General features: G+C 60.3%; 7 protein-coding genes across 7 annotated transcripts; 4 read left to right on the top strand and 3 right to left on the bottom strand.

The window, feature by feature from the left end:
• Positions 1-72: 72 nt before the first annotated feature.
• On the top strand, positions 73-1,440 carry M421DRAFT_104074 (uncharacterized protein; the record flags this gene model as incomplete). Its single annotated transcript, XM_033586976.1, has 1 exon — positions 73-1,440. One exon carries the CDS (start codon positions 73-75, stop codon positions 1,438-1,440), a length of 1,368 nt encoding a protein of 455 aa, XP_033444288.1.
• A 3,511-nt stretch (positions 1,441-4,951) lies between these two features.
• On the top strand, positions 4,952-6,518 carry M421DRAFT_73720 (tartrate transporter; the record flags this gene model as incomplete). The annotated part of the gene is made up of 3 exons (XM_033596981.1): positions 4,952-5,218; positions 5,268-5,860; positions 5,912-6,518. The coding sequence occupies 3 exons, from the start codon at positions 4,952-4,954 to the stop codon at positions 6,516-6,518; spliced, it is 1,467 nt and encodes a 488-aa protein (XP_033444287.1).
• Positions 6,519-6,605: 87 nt separating this feature from the next.
• On the bottom strand, positions 6,606-7,094 carry M421DRAFT_73722 (DUF718 domain protein; the record flags this gene model as incomplete). The annotated part of the gene is made up of 2 exons (XM_033596982.1): positions 6,606-6,832; positions 6,956-7,094. The coding sequence occupies 2 exons, from the start codon at positions 7,092-7,094 to the stop codon at positions 6,606-6,608; spliced, it is 366 nt and encodes a 121-aa protein (XP_033444286.1).
• Positions 7,095-7,276: 182 nt separating this feature from the next.
• Positions 7,277-8,742, bottom strand: M421DRAFT_425217 (uncharacterized protein). The gene is made up of 2 exons (XM_033594007.1): positions 8,348-8,742; positions 7,277-8,300 (listed from the first exon to the last, which is right to left on the bottom strand). The coding sequence occupies exons 1-2, from the start codon at positions 8,625-8,627 to the stop codon at positions 7,573-7,575; spliced, it is 1,008 nt and encodes a 335-aa protein (XP_033444285.1). The 5' UTR covers positions 8,628-8,742; the 3' UTR covers positions 7,277-7,572.
• A 93-nt stretch (positions 8,743-8,835) lies between these two features.
• On the bottom strand, positions 8,836-13,492 carry M421DRAFT_425216 (uncharacterized protein). The gene is made up of 2 exons (XM_033594006.1): positions 13,130-13,492; positions 8,836-13,037 (listed from the first exon to the last, which is right to left on the bottom strand). The coding sequence occupies exons 1-2, from the start codon at positions 13,149-13,151 to the stop codon at positions 9,115-9,117; spliced, it is 3,945 nt and encodes a 1,314-aa protein (XP_033444284.1). The 5' UTR covers positions 13,152-13,492; the 3' UTR covers positions 8,836-9,114.
• Positions 13,169-13,745, top strand: M421DRAFT_299934 (uncharacterized protein). Its single transcript, XM_033589097.1, has one exon. The coding sequence runs from the start codon at positions 13,277-13,279 to the stop codon at positions 13,607-13,609; it is 333 nt and encodes a 110-aa protein (XP_033444283.1). The 5' UTR covers positions 13,169-13,276; the 3' UTR covers positions 13,610-13,745.
• A 135-nt stretch (positions 13,746-13,880) lies between these two features.
• On the top strand, positions 13,881-15,682 carry M421DRAFT_104069 (uncharacterized protein; the record flags this gene model as incomplete). Its single annotated transcript, XM_033586975.1, has 3 exons — positions 13,881-13,898; positions 13,992-15,164; positions 15,233-15,682. 3 exons carry the CDS (start codon positions 13,881-13,883, stop codon positions 15,680-15,682), a joined length of 1,641 nt encoding a protein of 546 aa, XP_033444282.1.
• Between the last annotated feature and the right edge of the window lie 104 nt (positions 15,683-15,786).

The following is a 15,786-nucleotide window of genomic DNA, read 5'->3' as shown; positions in this document are numbered from 1 at the left end:
ATCGCTTCATCGCTTCATCGCTCTCGTCCACCTCACCCCGGCCACACCAGCACACCACCGAATGCGCCCGTCATGTCCGCACGTCTTGCCCGACGGCCAGTCCTCCAGTGCCTGCGCGCCCCGACACGCTCGCGCCCCGCCTCGCACCAATCCCGCAATGACACGGACGCCATCCTCCGACAGGCACACGGTCGGCCTCTGCCCGGGCGAGGGCTGCGACCCGAGCTCGACACCGTCTCGACACACCGCGCGAATGCCCTGGAAATCGCCCGTCTCAAGAAGCGGCGCAACTGGCTCGCCCTCGGCGCAGCCCTCTCCATGATCGCCCCCATCTTCCTGGTGCGGCTGTGGGACATGCCGGACCTCGAGCCCGACGCCCACGACGCCGCCGCCGCCCACGACACCGACAAGAGCAGAGGCATCATCGACATGGTGCTCGGCCCGCCCACCAAGACGGACAGCCCGCGCAAAGCCGCCGACGAGTTCCAGGGCAAAAAGGTCGTCGTCGCAGCCGGCGACAAGCTCATCGCCGCCCCGCCCGACGCCGAGAACCCCCAGGCCACCGACGCCGACGCCATCGAGCTCGTCGAGACGGGCACCTCGTACGTCCCCTACTTCCCGCGCACCATCACGCTGCCGCACGTCTCCCCGGACGGCCGCGCCAGCGAGGCGGCCTACCAGCTGCTCGGCCTCGGCATCCGCAAGGTCTCCTTCCTGCGCGTGCAGGTCTACGTCGTGGGCCTGTACGTCAAGACGGCCGACCTGTCGGCGCTGCAGAACCACCTGATCAACACGGTCAACCCCTCGGCCTCGGCCCTCATCCCCGGCGAGAAGGAGGCCCTGCGCGCCGCCCTCGTGCACCCCGAGCGCAGCACCCTCATCTGGGACGCCATCCTGGCCCGCGACGGCCCGGGCGCAGTCGACATGGCGCTCCGCGTCGTCCCGTGCCGCGGCACCGACTTCAAGCACCTCCAGGACGGGTGGATGCGGGGCATCGCCTCGCGCACCGACGAGGTCGCGCAGCGGCACGCGCAGATGCGGCGCCAGCAGGCCGCGGAGAGCGGAGCCGTCGCGCTCCCCGCGCCCGTCGCCGAGTCCGAGTTTGCCGACGAGAGCTTCGGGCGCGCGATGAAGGACTTCAAGGCCGTGTTTGCCGCAAAGGGAAAGGCGCCCAAGGGCTCCGTTATCCTCCTCACGCGCGACAAATCCGGCACCCTGCGCGCTCTGTACCAGCCTGTGCTGCAGACCGGGGGTGGGGAGAAGATGGGCGCCCCTGCGCTCCTGGGCGAGGTCGCGGATCCGCGTGTCGGTCGCTTGGTGTGGCTTCTGTATCTCGGCGGGCAGAATGTGAGTTCCGAGGATGCGCGCAGGAGTATTGTCGACGGTTGTATTGCCATCACCGAGCGGCCTGTTGGCACTGTGGAGAACATGGTGCTGTGAGGTCCGCGCTGCTACTGCAATAGATGTAGGAATTCTCAAAGCACGCGTTTGCCCGCCTCACACGCGTCTGCCCGCCTCACACGCGTCTGCCCGCCTCACACGAGTTTACTCGCCTCACACGCGTCTGCCCACCTCACACGAGTTTACTCGCCTCACACGCGTCTGCCCACCTCACACGCGTCTGCTTCTTCCTGGACAACGCCGTGTATTGATTCTGCCCGCTGCTCCGGGCCTTGTGGTTTCTGCACACGCAAGTGCCTGGAAATAACAATGACAAGAACATCCACCCCATCTAACCCAACGTGTTTTATAAGCGAGCCGTCCTTACAGGAGAGCCGTCCACCCCACCAGCTTTGATCGCCTTTGAAGCTGCGCAACTCGACAACGTCATTAATATATAGATACTAATAGAGTAGATTGAGCAGTATCTTAGCTGTCTACTTTGCAAGTACGTGAGTTGTGGCCAGTCTCCCTGCACCTCCTGCAGCGCGCGAGAGCCCGGCGGCTAAGGCCTGATTGCTCTCCTTCCTGACGCTTCTCACAGGCAAGCTGTTGGTCAGCCTCATATCCTCGCAACTACATCCTCGCAACTACATCCTCGCAACTACATCCTCGCAACTACATCCTCGCAACTACATCCTCGCCAGCTCCCTTGCTAACACTCCTTGCTTCTGAATCCGCTTCCTCCTGCGCTGCCTCCGTGTTGTTGCTGCCTTATCAGCTCTCTCAAGGCTGGCAATCTGAACGCGCGTCAGCTCAGCTAACAGCATCACTACCTCAGCTCCCTTCTTGAGCTGATCAATAGCCTCAATAATCGAGGCTGGTGATGAGCTCTTATGCTGCCGGACGCGATCACGTATCAGCAATGATTGAGCCTCAAGCTCGCGCACGTTGCTCGGCGTACGAGCCTCCCAGACGGCTTCTGGCAGAGCAGCTAGAGTAGGCGTACGCAGCTGCACATCTAGCTTTGACAGAACAGCGTCTAGTTAATGAGACACAAGGCCTGCTCCTCAAAAGGCTGAGCAGATGTTAGTTGATGTGAACAATTGACTAAACACTGCCTTGAACACTGGCAGGAACTCAAGCTTAGTGATGTGGTTAATGTTGTGGTGGATAAGACTCTCAACCCCACAGCTGTACGCGCGCTTATGGCTGTCAAGGATAAGCAGGCAATGCGCACCCACAACACAAGTCTCTATATACTTGTCAAAGTGCTTTAGCCACCTAACTCCTAGCTTGTTGTTTGTCTAGCTATTGTCACTAGCTGCAGGTGCCTAGTCGCGTGGGACGTCCTCCTTGTACCAGGCAGACAGGTGACACTAGCCAGCAAAGATGAGGAATAGTAGGGTCAACCAGCCAGCTGCGTTAATCGCAGCAATCAACGTCACCCACTCGCAAGTGCCTGGCTGGATAGCCTTTGGCCTGCCTCTCCTTTCTAACCCTGTGACAACAAGCCAAGTTGTGATCTTGCCCATCATAAACCTAGCCTCATCAAAGTTGTAGACGTCGTTATCGCAGATGCTATACTTGGCCTTTGTCTCCTCTACAAGCTCAAACCAGCCCCTGATCAGGGTTAGATCCTTGCATAGAGCTCGCTGCCTATCGTACGCTCGATTAAAACGCGTCGTCAGACTGTCTGTACGCTTGACAAAGTTGCGCGGCCAGTAGACGCCAACTAGACAAGCGCTGCATAGAGCCGGTAGTTTATTAGCTATATCACGTATGGCAGTATGCGTAGGCGCAAATCCACGTAGATCCAAGTCAAGTATACATCTGTCAACTACGTCATCCTCTAGCTGAGTGAGCTTCTCCAAGTTAGGCTAACAATTGCGTTGGGCAGGCCTGCCGGCGCGTTGGTCGCGTCGCGTCATTGAAGGGACATTGAAAGTGTGAATAGCAGCTCTCTCAGTCTTCATTTAGCGTCTATTAAGAGGTAATAGTGAGCTGTATATCAGCTTCAGATGAGCGTAATCGGGCTTGTTGGGGTGGAGGCATAGTTGATTCACTCTCTAAAGGTGATCAAAGTTGGTGGGGTGGATGGCTCGCCTGTAGGAAGGAAACATTGTCTATAGCATAAAAGTCTCAGTGCGCAACAGCTCAACATTACAGTAATCCCCGCATCGCTTCGCAGCAGTGCAGACAGCACCGAGTCCGGATAGATTGTGCGCGACGAAGACGTAGAGGTATGCTACTCCATGCAATGCCATGTCTACTTGTTGCCTACCTCCTTCACACGCACAAAGGGCTAGGTACAAGAGTATCCCCGCATCCAAACGCACGTACAACCGTAAAGCCAACGATCGAGCATCCGCCAAGGACGGGGTACATGCGCTTTTCCCGGTTTTTTTCACTTCTCCACACACCATTGCAGCGAGCCGCGGTGATATCCTGGAGCTTGGAGTAGCGTGGGGGTCACGCGAGCAGACGCCGCTGAGATGCCGCGAGCTGAAGAGCCGCACGCGTCGAGCCGATGGCGTTGCTTGACGCGCTTAGTGTGGCGTGCGAGAGATGGAAGCATCCTGTGTCGTGCCTCGGTGAGTGCACTTGCTTCTGCAGGACGTTTTTCAATTCACTTCAATTCACTTCAATTCACTTCAATTCACTTCAATTGACTTCAATTCAATTCACTTCAATTCACTTCACTTCACTTCACTTCCATTCAACGGCCCCTATGGTGCGGTCTTGTTTGCACTCAGAGTCCCCATGGCACCTCGCCTCCCAATAGAAAGTGGATCTAGCGCAGAGCCGCAAGTGCAAAGGATGAATGTAACTCCACACGCCTAAACCCAACCCTTTTTCGCACTCGCTCTGTCGTGCCGATCTTTACCCGCGGCAGCAAGGCGGGTCTTCTTAAGCTAGCGGCTCTGCTCGCATGCGGCTCAACAAGTCTTCGAGACAGACTACTGTTGAGCTCGGAAACCTGCCGGTGCGTTGTCAGCGCATTGCATCGCAGCGGTGGGAAGACAGCAGCAGCCCAAACACCGCGGCGACTGCGCTGGCCGCTCCCAAGTCGCATCCTGTCCTCTGCAGCCATCTCGCAATGCATGCGTCCAGCAATAGAAGCAGCCTCGAGACGAACAGCCAAGACCAATTGTTCAACAGCCAAGCGAGCGTATTCAGGAGATCAGCGGCGCCGTTGACGCTCGAGTTCCCCGCATCTTGCACCTCACCCAAACAGGCATCGGACGCGCTGTTTCATAGGCGTGTGCCGAGCTTGGCTGTCACGACTTGGGAAAATTCTGCCCAGCGCAGGACGGGTGATGTAACCGTGTATGGAGGCGTGGGGTAGGTGTGGTAACAACATGGAGGCCCGCATTGCTGCGCACTGGGGTCGGCACATGGGCACGGAGGCAGGCGCGCGGGTCAGAGTAGGTATAAGAGCTGGACGATCCCTAGACGGAGGCAAGTGGAAGACCCATTTGACGCTCCAAGTCGGTCGCACTCTTTCGTTTCGGTTGCGACAATGGCCGACATCAAGAAAGATATCGAGATGGACGCCCAGAGCCACGAGATGGCGCCCAAGTCGGCCCACGGTGGCATTGCCGCCAGCCTGAGCCCAGAGAGGAGAATCGCGGTCGAGAAGAAGCTGAAGCGCAAGCTTGACGCGCGCTGCTCGCTGTTCGTCTTGATCTACATCATGAACTACCTGGACCGCAACAACATTGCTGCTGCGCGTCTGGGTGGTCTGCAGGAAGATCTCGGCATCGACAACACGCAGTACGCGACGTGTTTGTCCATTCTGTACGTCGGGTATATTCTGATGCAGGTTCCCTCCAATGTAAGTTCCATCACCACCGCGAGCATGTCAGTGTTTAACAGCCCTCGAGATGATCATCAACCTCATTCCCCGCCCTTCCATCTACATCGCCTTCGTCATGCTCCTATGGGGCATGATCTCAACTCTCTCCGGCAACGTGAACAGCTTCGGCGGCATGGTCGCAATCCGCTTCTGCATTGGTTTCGTCGAGGCTGCCTTCCTGCCCGGTGCTCTCCTGATCCTGTCCAAGTGGTACACGCGCCGCGAACTCACCCTCCGCAACGCCATCCTCTTCTGCGGTAACCTCATCTCCAACGCCTTCTCCTCGCTCGTTGGCGCCGCCGTGCTGTCGAACATGGAGGGCGTCCTCGGCCACCGCGCCTGGAGATGGCTGTACTGGATCGAAGGCGCGGCCACAATGGTCATCGCCATCGCCGCGCTCTTCATCCTGCCCGATCTGCCCCACAACACGCGCGGCTTCACCGAGGAGGAGCGCGCCGTCGCCGTCCTGCGCATGACCGAGGATGTCGGAGAAGCAGACGAGGACAGCGCCGAGGAGTCCGTCTTCGCCGGTCTCATCATGGCCGTCAAGGACGCCAAGATCTACGTCCTGATGCTGACCTTCACCGCCTACGTCGTCGGTCTGTCCTTCAATGCCTTCTTGTAAGTGCAATCCCAAGCAATGTGCAAGATGCAGGCTAACTCCACATGCAGCCCCACGCTCACCCGCACCCTGGGCTTCGGATACATCACCACGCTGCTCATGTCCGCGCCGCCGTGGGCGTTCTCCTGTGTCGTCTCGCTGATCAACGCGTGGCACGCGGACCGCACGCAGGAGCGCTTCTGGCACATCGTGGGCCCCATCTGCCTCGGCGTCGTAGGGTTCGTCATCTCCATGTCGACAGAGAACACGGCGGGGCGGTACATAGCGCTGTTCCTGCAGGCGTCAGCGTACGCGGGCTTCATCGTCTTCTACTCGTGGATATCGTCGTCGTTCCCGCGACCGCCTGCCAAGCGCGCCGTCGCCATCGCCATGGTCAACGCTTTCTCCCAGCTCGGCAACATCGCGGGCTCGTACGTGTGGAACCTGCCGGACAACGGCTACAGGGGCTCCTACGGCATCGTCACGGCCATGTTCGGCGTCACCATTGTGGGGTGCTACATCTTCAAGGTCATCCTGCAGCGGCTCAACAAGAAGCTCGACGCGGGCGAGACGGCGTGGGAGACGCGCGGCGACGTCGCCGAGCGCACGGCGCAAGTCGAGGGCACCACCGTCGAGGAGGGCCAGCGGCTGATGAAGGGATACAGATATCTAGTCTGACCGCATTCAGATCCTATGTACATAGTTTTCCTGCTACCATACCCTTGGAGATGCAATACAATGCCATGCCACATCATCTGCAGAGCACTACTCCACATAAAAAACCTCCTCAGTCTGCCCCCACCACCCAGGCCCATCTTTCGACCCGACCGCGCCCTCCACAGGACTCTCCTGCATCCCATCCGTCATGCGCCACCACTCCTGCACCGCGGGATTCGCAGCCATACGCGCCATATCCTCGTCGAACGCCGTCCCCGTGTACTTGAAGCTCGCGAACAGCGTTGGCCGCGGCGTTGTGCTGAGGTATATGCTGTCTGTGGAGCGTTAGGTGGGTTCTGAATATGCACATGCATATGAAATGAATTTGAGAAAGTGATGAAATGAATTTGAGAAAGTGATGAAATGAATTTGAGAATGTGATGAGGAGGGGGGCCTACAATCGTGCACATTACTATCCTTGATCTGCGCCAGCACGGCAGGCCACACAGCAGCATGGCATTTCTTGTACTCGTCGATGCATTCCGGGCGCAGATACAGCCACTGTCCGACACGGCGGGGTCCTTGGTTTGCGGCCATTGCGCTGGAGCTGGAGGGTGGTGGACGGCGGAGTGGTGTGTAAGCGGTGCAGGCGAGGACTTTGACGGTGGATGGGGGAATTGTGTGTGGTGGACTGGGTTTGGGATGCGAGGGAGAAGTACTTTGTATCGGGTGGGATGGTGATGTGGGGTAGCTCAGCTTCAGGTGTCGGGCGATCTGGGGCCGAGGTGCAGCGGTGCGCCGAGAGCGGGTGTTTTTGGAACTAGATGGTTCATGGGACTATGTGGTCATATGCAAACAAATGGTATCTACCTGTCCTCCTGCGTTTGTGCTTTGTACTGTCCGGTCTCAGAGACCTGCGTACAAGATCTGAGCGTGCCTCCAATGCCATGTTCATCAGAGCCGGAACGCCGCGCCTCTCCCCGATTCTTCTCCCTGGTCTCTATCTCTACTCCTCCAAGACTCGTCTCCTTCTCTTCGCCTCCATCGCCATTTCTTTACTCTCCAACGCCTCTGCTCAGTTGACAATGTAGTCAGTGCTCGTGTCGCCAACCCAGGCGTACCACGCGGCAATCACAGCATTGGCAACCGCCCACATACCGGCATACCCAGCAGCGCCGTTGAACTCGGCACCATTGAGCGTCATGCAGCGCTGGATTGTGTTCGCAACCGTGAAGAAGCACAGGATCCACGTCTGCTGGACCAGGGTCCTGGTGCGGCGGCCAAAGTACCAGAAGTTGTGTCGCAGATGCGCCTGCAGATCCGCCGTGCTCGCGTCGAAGTTGGCAACGGGCGTGGCCTGGCCGGACGCCACCTGAGCGGCAATGGACGGGTTGAGCAGGAACTCCTTGGCCGCGAAACCCGCGGTGAAGATCTTGGCGCCGACCGTGAGGGGCGTCTCGAGGTGCGCGGCTTCCAGCGTGGGGATGTCAAAGTGGGTGACGAGGAAGCTGTTGATCAGGCCAATGCGGATGCCGCCCCATATCAAGACGGAGTAGACGGCGATGGCGAGCAGAGCGTTGGTGAACTGGACTTGCACGCTGTTGAGCAGGAAGCGGTTGCGCAGGGGCACATTCGGGCGGTGGGCAGGCGCGCGGGAGCGCAGCAGATAGGTCGGGATGGCGATGGAGAGGACCTCGATGCTCATGTGCGCTGCGACGGTGAGGGTCGAGACCTGGTAGTACGTCGAGAGCAGGTACGCGTAGGGCATGTTGGTGAGGAGCGTCAGGGCCGAGACGTCGTAGTCTGCGCGCGTTAGCTGCGTTCACATGCAAACATGGGCATCTGCTCACAGTCGTAGCCAACGGCCCAGGTGCCATAGAGCGTCGCGATCTTGATGGCGAGGCGCGCGACCGGCCCGTTCAGGGCGAACTTGTCGTCCTCGGTGGGGATCTTGCTGACATAGCCGAGCTCAGGCGGCAGGAAGTTGGACGCGGCCTGCCACAGCAGCGAATTGATGCCCAGGTTCACCACAAAGAGGATGGCTACTTTCAGCGGCCCAGGAAGGCGCGACCGCCGTGGCCCGCGCGCTGGGATCACGGTCGCCTCGTCGCGATCGATGATGTCTGCCATTGCGCGTTGGTTTGCGCGTATTACGCGATTGCAGTGATGCGAAAACGGATTTGAAGGAAATGCGCCGCGTGGGCTGTGGTGGGGCAGGTGTTGTGGGAGGCTGGTGCAAGCTGTCGCGAGCGAAGTTTGTTTGTGTGAGGTCATCACAGAGTTGGGTGGTCAGTGCGGGCGCCATCCTTTGTTTTGATCACGATCATCAAGGAAGTCATGGCTGAAGAGGAGACGTTGATTGAGTACATCTAGTTCATCACCATGCCGCCGTCATACCCGTCCTCCCTATTCTAGATGGCAAGAAGAGGCTAGTATTACCAGCCGGTATGAACCGCACAACTCCCTGATCCGGTCATGCAAAGCTAAACGCAGTGAGCCAACAGATGCAACAGAGTGTCAAGTGCCGAAGTGCCTTGATCACGATAAAACAAAACGCGATAGTGTTACAGTGGGAAGGCCGTTACGAGTTCAAATGTGACTTTTGTGCGGCAGACGTCTAGTTCTTGCCACCCCTCCTCCGAGGGTTGGCCTGTCCGCGCTTCTTGGTCGGTGTCTTCTGCGCATCGCCCTCGATGTACTTGAGAAGCTCGTCGATGCTGCGCTGGTCAACGCCGCCGGTTCCGCGGTGGGTCTGAGGGCCGCCGACCGTGTTGGCGTGCTCGCTGACTGTCGGTGTGGCGGCAGCTGGGCGCAGAGGGTTCCTGCCGGTAAGCTGGACGCGGCGGATGCGGCCGGCAGCAATGTCGTTGAGCTGCTTCTGCTGGCTGACGGCGCTCTGGGTGAGCTGCTCGAGCCAGCTCTCGGCCTCCTTGGTGTTGCGGTCCTCGGCACCGAGCACGTCCTTGAAGATGTTGTACGACTCGCGCATGCGGTTGACGGCGCCGCGCATGTCCTTGTCAAGGGCGAGCGACTGAGCAGTCTGGAAGAGCAGGGTGGCGGTATTGATCGAGTTCTTGCCAGAAACATCCTCGCAGATCTTGAGCGAGGCCTCGAACCAGATGCGCGACTCGTGGTACTGCTTCATCGCCTGCAGCATGACGGCAGCGTTGTTGAGAGTGGTGATTGAGTCGGGGTGGTCAGGTCCGTAGATGATCTTCCACAGCTCAAGCGCGTGGCGGACATATACAAGAGCGCCCTTGGTGTTACCCGCGGCGTGCTCGAAGAGACCCAGGTTCAGGTAGGCGAGAACGGTGTCAGCGTGGTCAACACCGAGAGTGCGCTCCGAGACGATGACGGCCTTGTGGGCCAGCTCGAGAGCCGAGGCCTTGTCCTCGAGGTTGAACAGCAGATTGGACAAAGTGTGGTAAGCACGAGCGACCTCGGGGTGTAGCACGCCGTAGATTTGCTCGTGCAGCTGCAGAGACTCGAGGAGCAGCTCCTGGCCGAGCTCCTTCTGGTCCTGAGCAACAGACATGCGACCCGCCTCGAGGGCTTCCTCGGCCAACAAGCTCTTGGGCGAAGCCTCCTTGATGACGGGGACAATGTTCAGGACATCGTCGGCGTGGAAGGTCTGCGCTGTGCGAGCAGGAGCCGGGCTCTCGGTGCGAGGCGGCGAAGCCTGCTTGCTCTTGTTCTTCTTCTTGCCCGAGGTCGAGTTGCCGTTGGTCTGGGGAGCAGGAGTAGCCTTGGCAGCGGGAGCACTCTCGAGAGCGTCCTTGGTGAAGGCGTACTTTTTGCTCTCCAGCTGGAGACCAAGCTTGAGCGAAACCTCACGGAAGAGCTGCAGCTCCTTGCCGGTCTCGACCCAGTTGCCGCCAAGGGCGTTGAGGTTGTAGCGGTAGCGGAGAGCGACCTGCGCGACGACCTCCTTCTTCAAGCTCTCAGGAGTGAGCTGCTCGAAGCTAAAGTCAGCCTCAGGATAGATAGCCTTGAGGCTGCTGTCAGACTCAGCGACAGGCTTGGAATTGGCCTCGGCGCCGAGCAAGCAGTTGAGAAGGTGTGCGACGCACGCAGAGGCGAAAGGAGCGGGGATGGTGCGGAGCTTGGAGTTGGCCAAGTGTTTGAATCCGCGAGCAATCATCTCCTGGACGACGAGGCGCTTCAATGCCTGAAGTCGAGGGTCGGGCTTGTCCGCAAGCTCGGCCATCTTTCCCAGGTAGCGGATGTTGACACCACGCTTGTGGAGAAGGGCGCTGAGAGACTGGCCGTCCATGGGGAAGCCAACCTCGCCGTCCTTGAGCTCCTGGATGAGACGGGGCAGGACCTCGGACTGCAGGTGCTCGCAAGCAGCGCGAACCTCGGCCTCGTCCTTGGCCCACTCGGCCTTGTCCTCCTCGGACTGGGGGTTCTGGCCCGAGAAGACGTCAGGGTTGAGAGCAAAGTTGAAGCCGGAGATGTCGACGCGATCCTGCTCTTCCGCCTTCTTCTCAGCCCCGCCGTCCGCCTTCTTCTCAGCCCCGCCGTCCGCCTTCTTCTCGCTCTTGGCAACCTTCTTGTCGGCCTTTTTCTTCTCAGTCTTCTCGCCCTCGTCGTCCTCGGATGACTCGTCCTCCTCCGAAGACTCCTCTTCCGAAGATTCCTCCTCTGAAGATGACTCGTCCTTCTCGGCCTTGTTCGCTGCCGGTGTCTCCTCCTTGTTGGCGCCCTTCTTCTTCTCCAGCTCGTTCTTGACGTACTCGCGGAGCTTCAGGCGGCCGTATGACTCGACGAGCTCCGGGCGGAGAGTGGCCATGCGGTGGGGGTAGTCCTTGTCGGACGACTTGGCCTCGCCGTCCTTGGCCGGCTCGCTCCAGTGAGCCTCGATCCAGGCAACGTCGAGGGGAGTCAGGCGGTAGAGGTCGAGGGCGTAGCGGCGGCCGTCGGTGCCGATGAGACCCTTGGTCTCAACACTGCCTTCCAGCTCGTGCCTGACGTTGTCCTTGTCCCAGACGGGGTGCTTCTTGACGCGCAGCGCCTTGGACAGCTGCTCAAACAGAGGAATGAACGACTTGTCGTCGGCAACAATCTCCTTGCCCTCGACCGCACCGTAGTCGATCTGGTGCTCTCCGGGGTCGCGCTGCTTGAAGATACCGGGAACAATGCTCTGGCCCACGATACGCTTTCCGAGGTAGTCGACCACGACGGTCCCAGAGGTGAAGAGGTTGGGAATATCCAGGTTGTTGACAGCGCGCACACCAAAAACATCCTTGCCCACAGCCACGCGAGCAGCCTCGTCACCGCCCTCGGTGCCGAAAGTACCGACACCGTCCGCGCCAAAGGAGTAGAAGATGTTGTTGTAGACAAAAATCTGGGCGTCCTTGGCTTCCGTGGGGTTCAGCGGCGCAATCTCGCCGCGGGCCACGAGCATGGCGCCGCGCGTGGCGGCATCGTTGTAGTCGGCAAAGAGCTTCGAGGTGAGGCGCTCGCGGAAGACGCGGTCGTGGACGGCCTCCTTGGGCATCTCACGCGTCGACTGGAACTCCTCGTTCCAGTCGCGCAGCGTCTCGGTGCTCTCGACGCCAGAGATCAGGTAGCTCTCCTGCGTGCGGGCGAGGTCGGGCTGGTGTGTGGTGAGGGCAGAGGTGGGCGCGGGGACCAGCCAGGGGTTCGCGGGGATGGCGTTGGACAGCTGGAAGATGGTGAGCAGCTCCTTCTTCGCGTTGTGGTCGAGCAGCTGCTGGAACGAGTCGGCAAACGAGGGCGAGAGGGCCTCGAGCAGCGTCAGCAGCGAGTGCGCGTGGCGAGCCTTGGGGGCGTCGCGCGGGGCCGGGTCGAAGCTGGCGTTGGACGACTTGTTGACGTAGAAGCCCGAGACGTGGGCCGTGATGTGGTGCTGCTCGTTCTCGTTGGTGTTGACGACCAGGTACAGCAGGTGGCCCTTGGAGCGCAGGTGGTACGGCGGCGGGTTCCACGGCGACACCGCCATGGAGCGGATCGTGCGGGGCGCGGGCGCCTGGACGGGCGGCAGCAGCTTCTGCACCGCGCCGCCGGCCTGGAAGTCGTAGTCGGCCAGCGGCGAGGCCTCCACACTGCCGTCCTGCTGCGGCGACCCCGACTGCGGCGGCGGGCCCACTGTGTCGTGCAGCGACAGGCCGGCCAGGATGCCGTGCAGGGCGTCGGTGCGGTCGCCTGCGGCGCCAATCAGCTCGCGCACGCGGATGACGTGCAGGCGCGCCTCCTTCTCCGTGTACGCGTCCTCGACCAGCGTGAGCTCCGAGCCCGGCGCGAGCCCCTCGACCTCGCTCAGCTCGACGTAGTCGTTGATGCGGGCGCCCGCGTGCTCCAGGTGGAAGCAGCTGTACTGGAACGTGTGCGGCATCTCGACGATGCTCTGCCGCAGGTCCTGCACCTGCTCGGCCGTGCTGATGGTCATGGCCGTCTCAAAGGGCGCGTGCGGCAGCTTCACGGTGATCTGGAAGACGCCGCCGGCTCCCTCGTCGTCGGCGGCGGGCGCGACATGGCCGTTGGTGTTGGCGTCCGCGACGGGCGCGGCGGCAGCCTCTGGGGGGGTGTGGTCAGCCATGGCCAAGGCACAGTCGACTGCGTGACTGCGGCACTCGATCCTGTCTGTCTGCGCCGTGTGGGGGGCTCACCAGGCTTGGTCGCGTCAGACATATTTCACACGCAGCGGGGCCTCGACAGCGGCAATTACTTCCTACTCGGCCAACGAACGGCTGCAGAAGGGAAGGAACGGATGGAGATGGCCAGGATAATATACAGGAGGAGCGCACCAAAGTACAATGACGCCCTCGAGAGATGGAATGCGATGTGGTCGAGCTGTTCCCCTCCGCGTACGCCAGCTGAAAAAAGTTCGATCGCGGCTATTGTTCCCGCCAAGCATGCAGCCACCCCGACGGCCGCCCGCCCATGACACTCCAGTACTTGCCGTAACGGGCTCGTTTGGCAGTAGTCCGTCCAGTCTCCCCGGTCCCAGACTCAGACCGGGGTCTTGCCGAGTAACCGCGCCCATCAGCAGATGCTCCGCCAGGCTGCATGGGCAGGAATCTTGGGCGGCCGCCTTCGTCTGGGTCTGTTGTGCCAGTTCTCTGCAACACCACGGTCGCGGTATGTAGTGAAAGCACCGTGAGCAGCTCGCATGCGGTGCTCTTCCCGTCCGCCTACCAGTAGCAGCCTTGGCCGGCACTGCCGCACTGGCCAGATGGCACGCGTCGCCATGTCCACACTGCTCTCCATGCTCCATCCAAGCAGTGCCCACTCCATCGCCGTGCACACGTCGTTGCAGCCGCTCATTTCGTTTTCTCTCTTTCCTAGTCAATTGCGCGTCTAGACTGCCTGCAGACGGCCGCCCCGCGACGCGTGTTCTGACCGGGCCGGCGCGCCATAATGTTAATGCGGCGACCCGTATGGAGGAGCGTGATTGCGCGGTCCCAGATCGCCACGAAGCAGGCGCCCTTCTCGCACAGGTTCCAGCAGGCTGGCGGTGTGGGGATCCAGCACCAGCTCCCGCGTTTTCTGACTGGCCAGTCGGGACCCCCGACCCCGGGCAATGATGCTCCCAATCCCGTCGACGATGCCACTGACAGCCAGGAGGAAGATGCGAGAGAAGCACGGAAAGAGAGGTGGAAGGGCACAGCCTTCAAGATGTTTGAAGCGGCTGCGACCACCGGAGCCAGCATCTTCATCTTGGCGTGTGTTGGTATCACGTATACCAGGTACTACAAGTGGAACGTGCTCGAGAAGATGGAGAACGCTTTCCGCGAAGGCGATCCCGTGCTCGAGCTCGCTGCAAACGGCAAAGAGATTCCACAAGATCCTTCCAGACATGAGGTCGAGAGCGGCGGAGACGACTATGACCGGTGGATCCCACGTGAGGAGCAGGAGCAGATCAACAAGATCATCAGCGGTGAGATCAAAGGCCGCTACCATCTGCTCCTCGGCGAGAAAGGCACGGGAAAGAGCTCCATGCTCATCGACGCCATGTCCAAGGTCAACGGCGAGGGCTGCTCCATGATGGAAGCACACGCAGACATGGAGGTCTTCCGCGTCCGTCTCGGACGCTGCCTCGACTTTGAATACCACGAAGACAACATCGGCTCGCTGTTCTCCATCCGCGGTCCTCGCGACGCCGGCGCCATCCTCGACATTGAGCGAGCATTCAACAAGCTGGAAAAAGTGGCTTTGCGCCGCCGCGCAAAGAAAAACCGCCCCCTCGTCCTGATCATCAACCAAGCCCACCTGATCCGCGACGACGAAGACGGCCGCGATCTCCTCGAGCTCATCCAGCAACGCGCCGAGCAATGGGCTGCCTCGAACCTCGCCACCGTCATCATCAACTCGGACAAGTACTGGGTCTTTGAGCGGCTCAAGCAGTACGCAACGCGCATGGAGGTGCACCAGATCAAGGACTTGACCAAGGACCGCGCCATGCAGGCGCTGCGCAACTACCGCATGAAGTACTGGAACGAGCGCACAGCCACCGGCGTGCTCGAGGAGGTGTACGACAAGATAGGCGGCCGTCTCACGTTCCTCAACCGCGTCGCAAAGTCCGAGGACATGCTCGCAAAGTGCGACCACATCTGCGAAATGGAGAAGATCTGGTTCCTCAACAACTGCGCCATCCTCGGCGAGGAAATGGACGACGACGTCATGGACCAGCAAAAGTACGCCGTAGGTCTCGCCACAACTCCCTCCGGCAGTATCCCACCCTCTTCACAACTGAAACTGACCCGCCCCAGTCCACAGCCATGGTGCTCGCAAACGCGCTCTACCACCGCTCCACAGAAATGTCCAGCACCTACGACCCAGAGCGCGGCCACATCCTGCCCGAGCTACCCCTGCACCGCGCGCGCTTCATAATGACGCGCTCCGACTTCATCCGGCGCCACCACGAGCTCTCCATCTTCGCCATCGACTCCCGCGCCATGGTCCGTGCAGACTCGGTCCCCATGCAGCGCGCCTTCAACGAGCTGTGCGCCGAGCCTGGGTTCGAGCGCTTCCTCGACGCGACACTCGAGCGCATCGGGGATATCGAGTCCCTCGGCAGAACGAAGGAACTGACGTTCAAGGATCTGTGGGAGGGCGGCAAGTACAGGCTTACGACGCGGGATCGGGAGGGGGAGGAGACGGGGAGTGTGGAGATGCAGAGTGTGGAGAAGCCGGGGGAGAAGGATGATGATGACGAGTGAGGTGTACGATGGCATGACCGACGTGAGCTGCTGACTTGTGCGTTTGGCTGCGTGTCTGGTCCACGGGTGGTTTTCTTTGTGTTCCTTTTCCTGGTCCCTTGTGT

Source organism: Didymella exigua, assembly GCF_010094145.1.
Source record: "Didymella exigua CBS 183.55 unplaced genomic scaffold M421scaffold_43, whole genome shotgun sequence".
Taxonomy (NCBI): Eukaryota; Fungi; Ascomycota; class Dothideomycetes; order Pleosporales; family Didymellaceae; genus Didymella; species Didymella exigua.
This window is presented reverse-complemented; position numbering and strand designations above follow the sequence as displayed.

Excerpts from the sequence above, each read along its gene's own strand:
- M421DRAFT_425217 (XM_033594007.1), bottom strand. The coding sequence starts at position 8,627 with ATGGCAGACATCATCGATCGCGACGAGGCGACCGTGATCCCAGCGCGC. Across the intron at positions 8,301-8,347 it reads CTGGGCCGTTGGCTACGACT|ACTACGACGTCTCGGCCCTG; the intron begins GTGAGCAGATGC and ends TAACGCGCGCAG.
- M421DRAFT_425216 (XM_033594006.1), bottom strand. The coding sequence starts at position 13,151 with ATGTCTGACGCGACCAAGCCTG. Across the intron at positions 13,038-13,129 it reads GTCTGACGCGACCAAGCCTG|AGGCTGCCGCCGCGCCCGTC; the intron begins GTGAGCCCCCCA and ends ACACCCCCCCAG.
- M421DRAFT_299934 (XM_033589097.1), top strand. The coding sequence starts at position 13,277 with ATGACGCCCTCGAGAGATGGAATGCGATGTGGTCGAGCTGTTCCCCTC.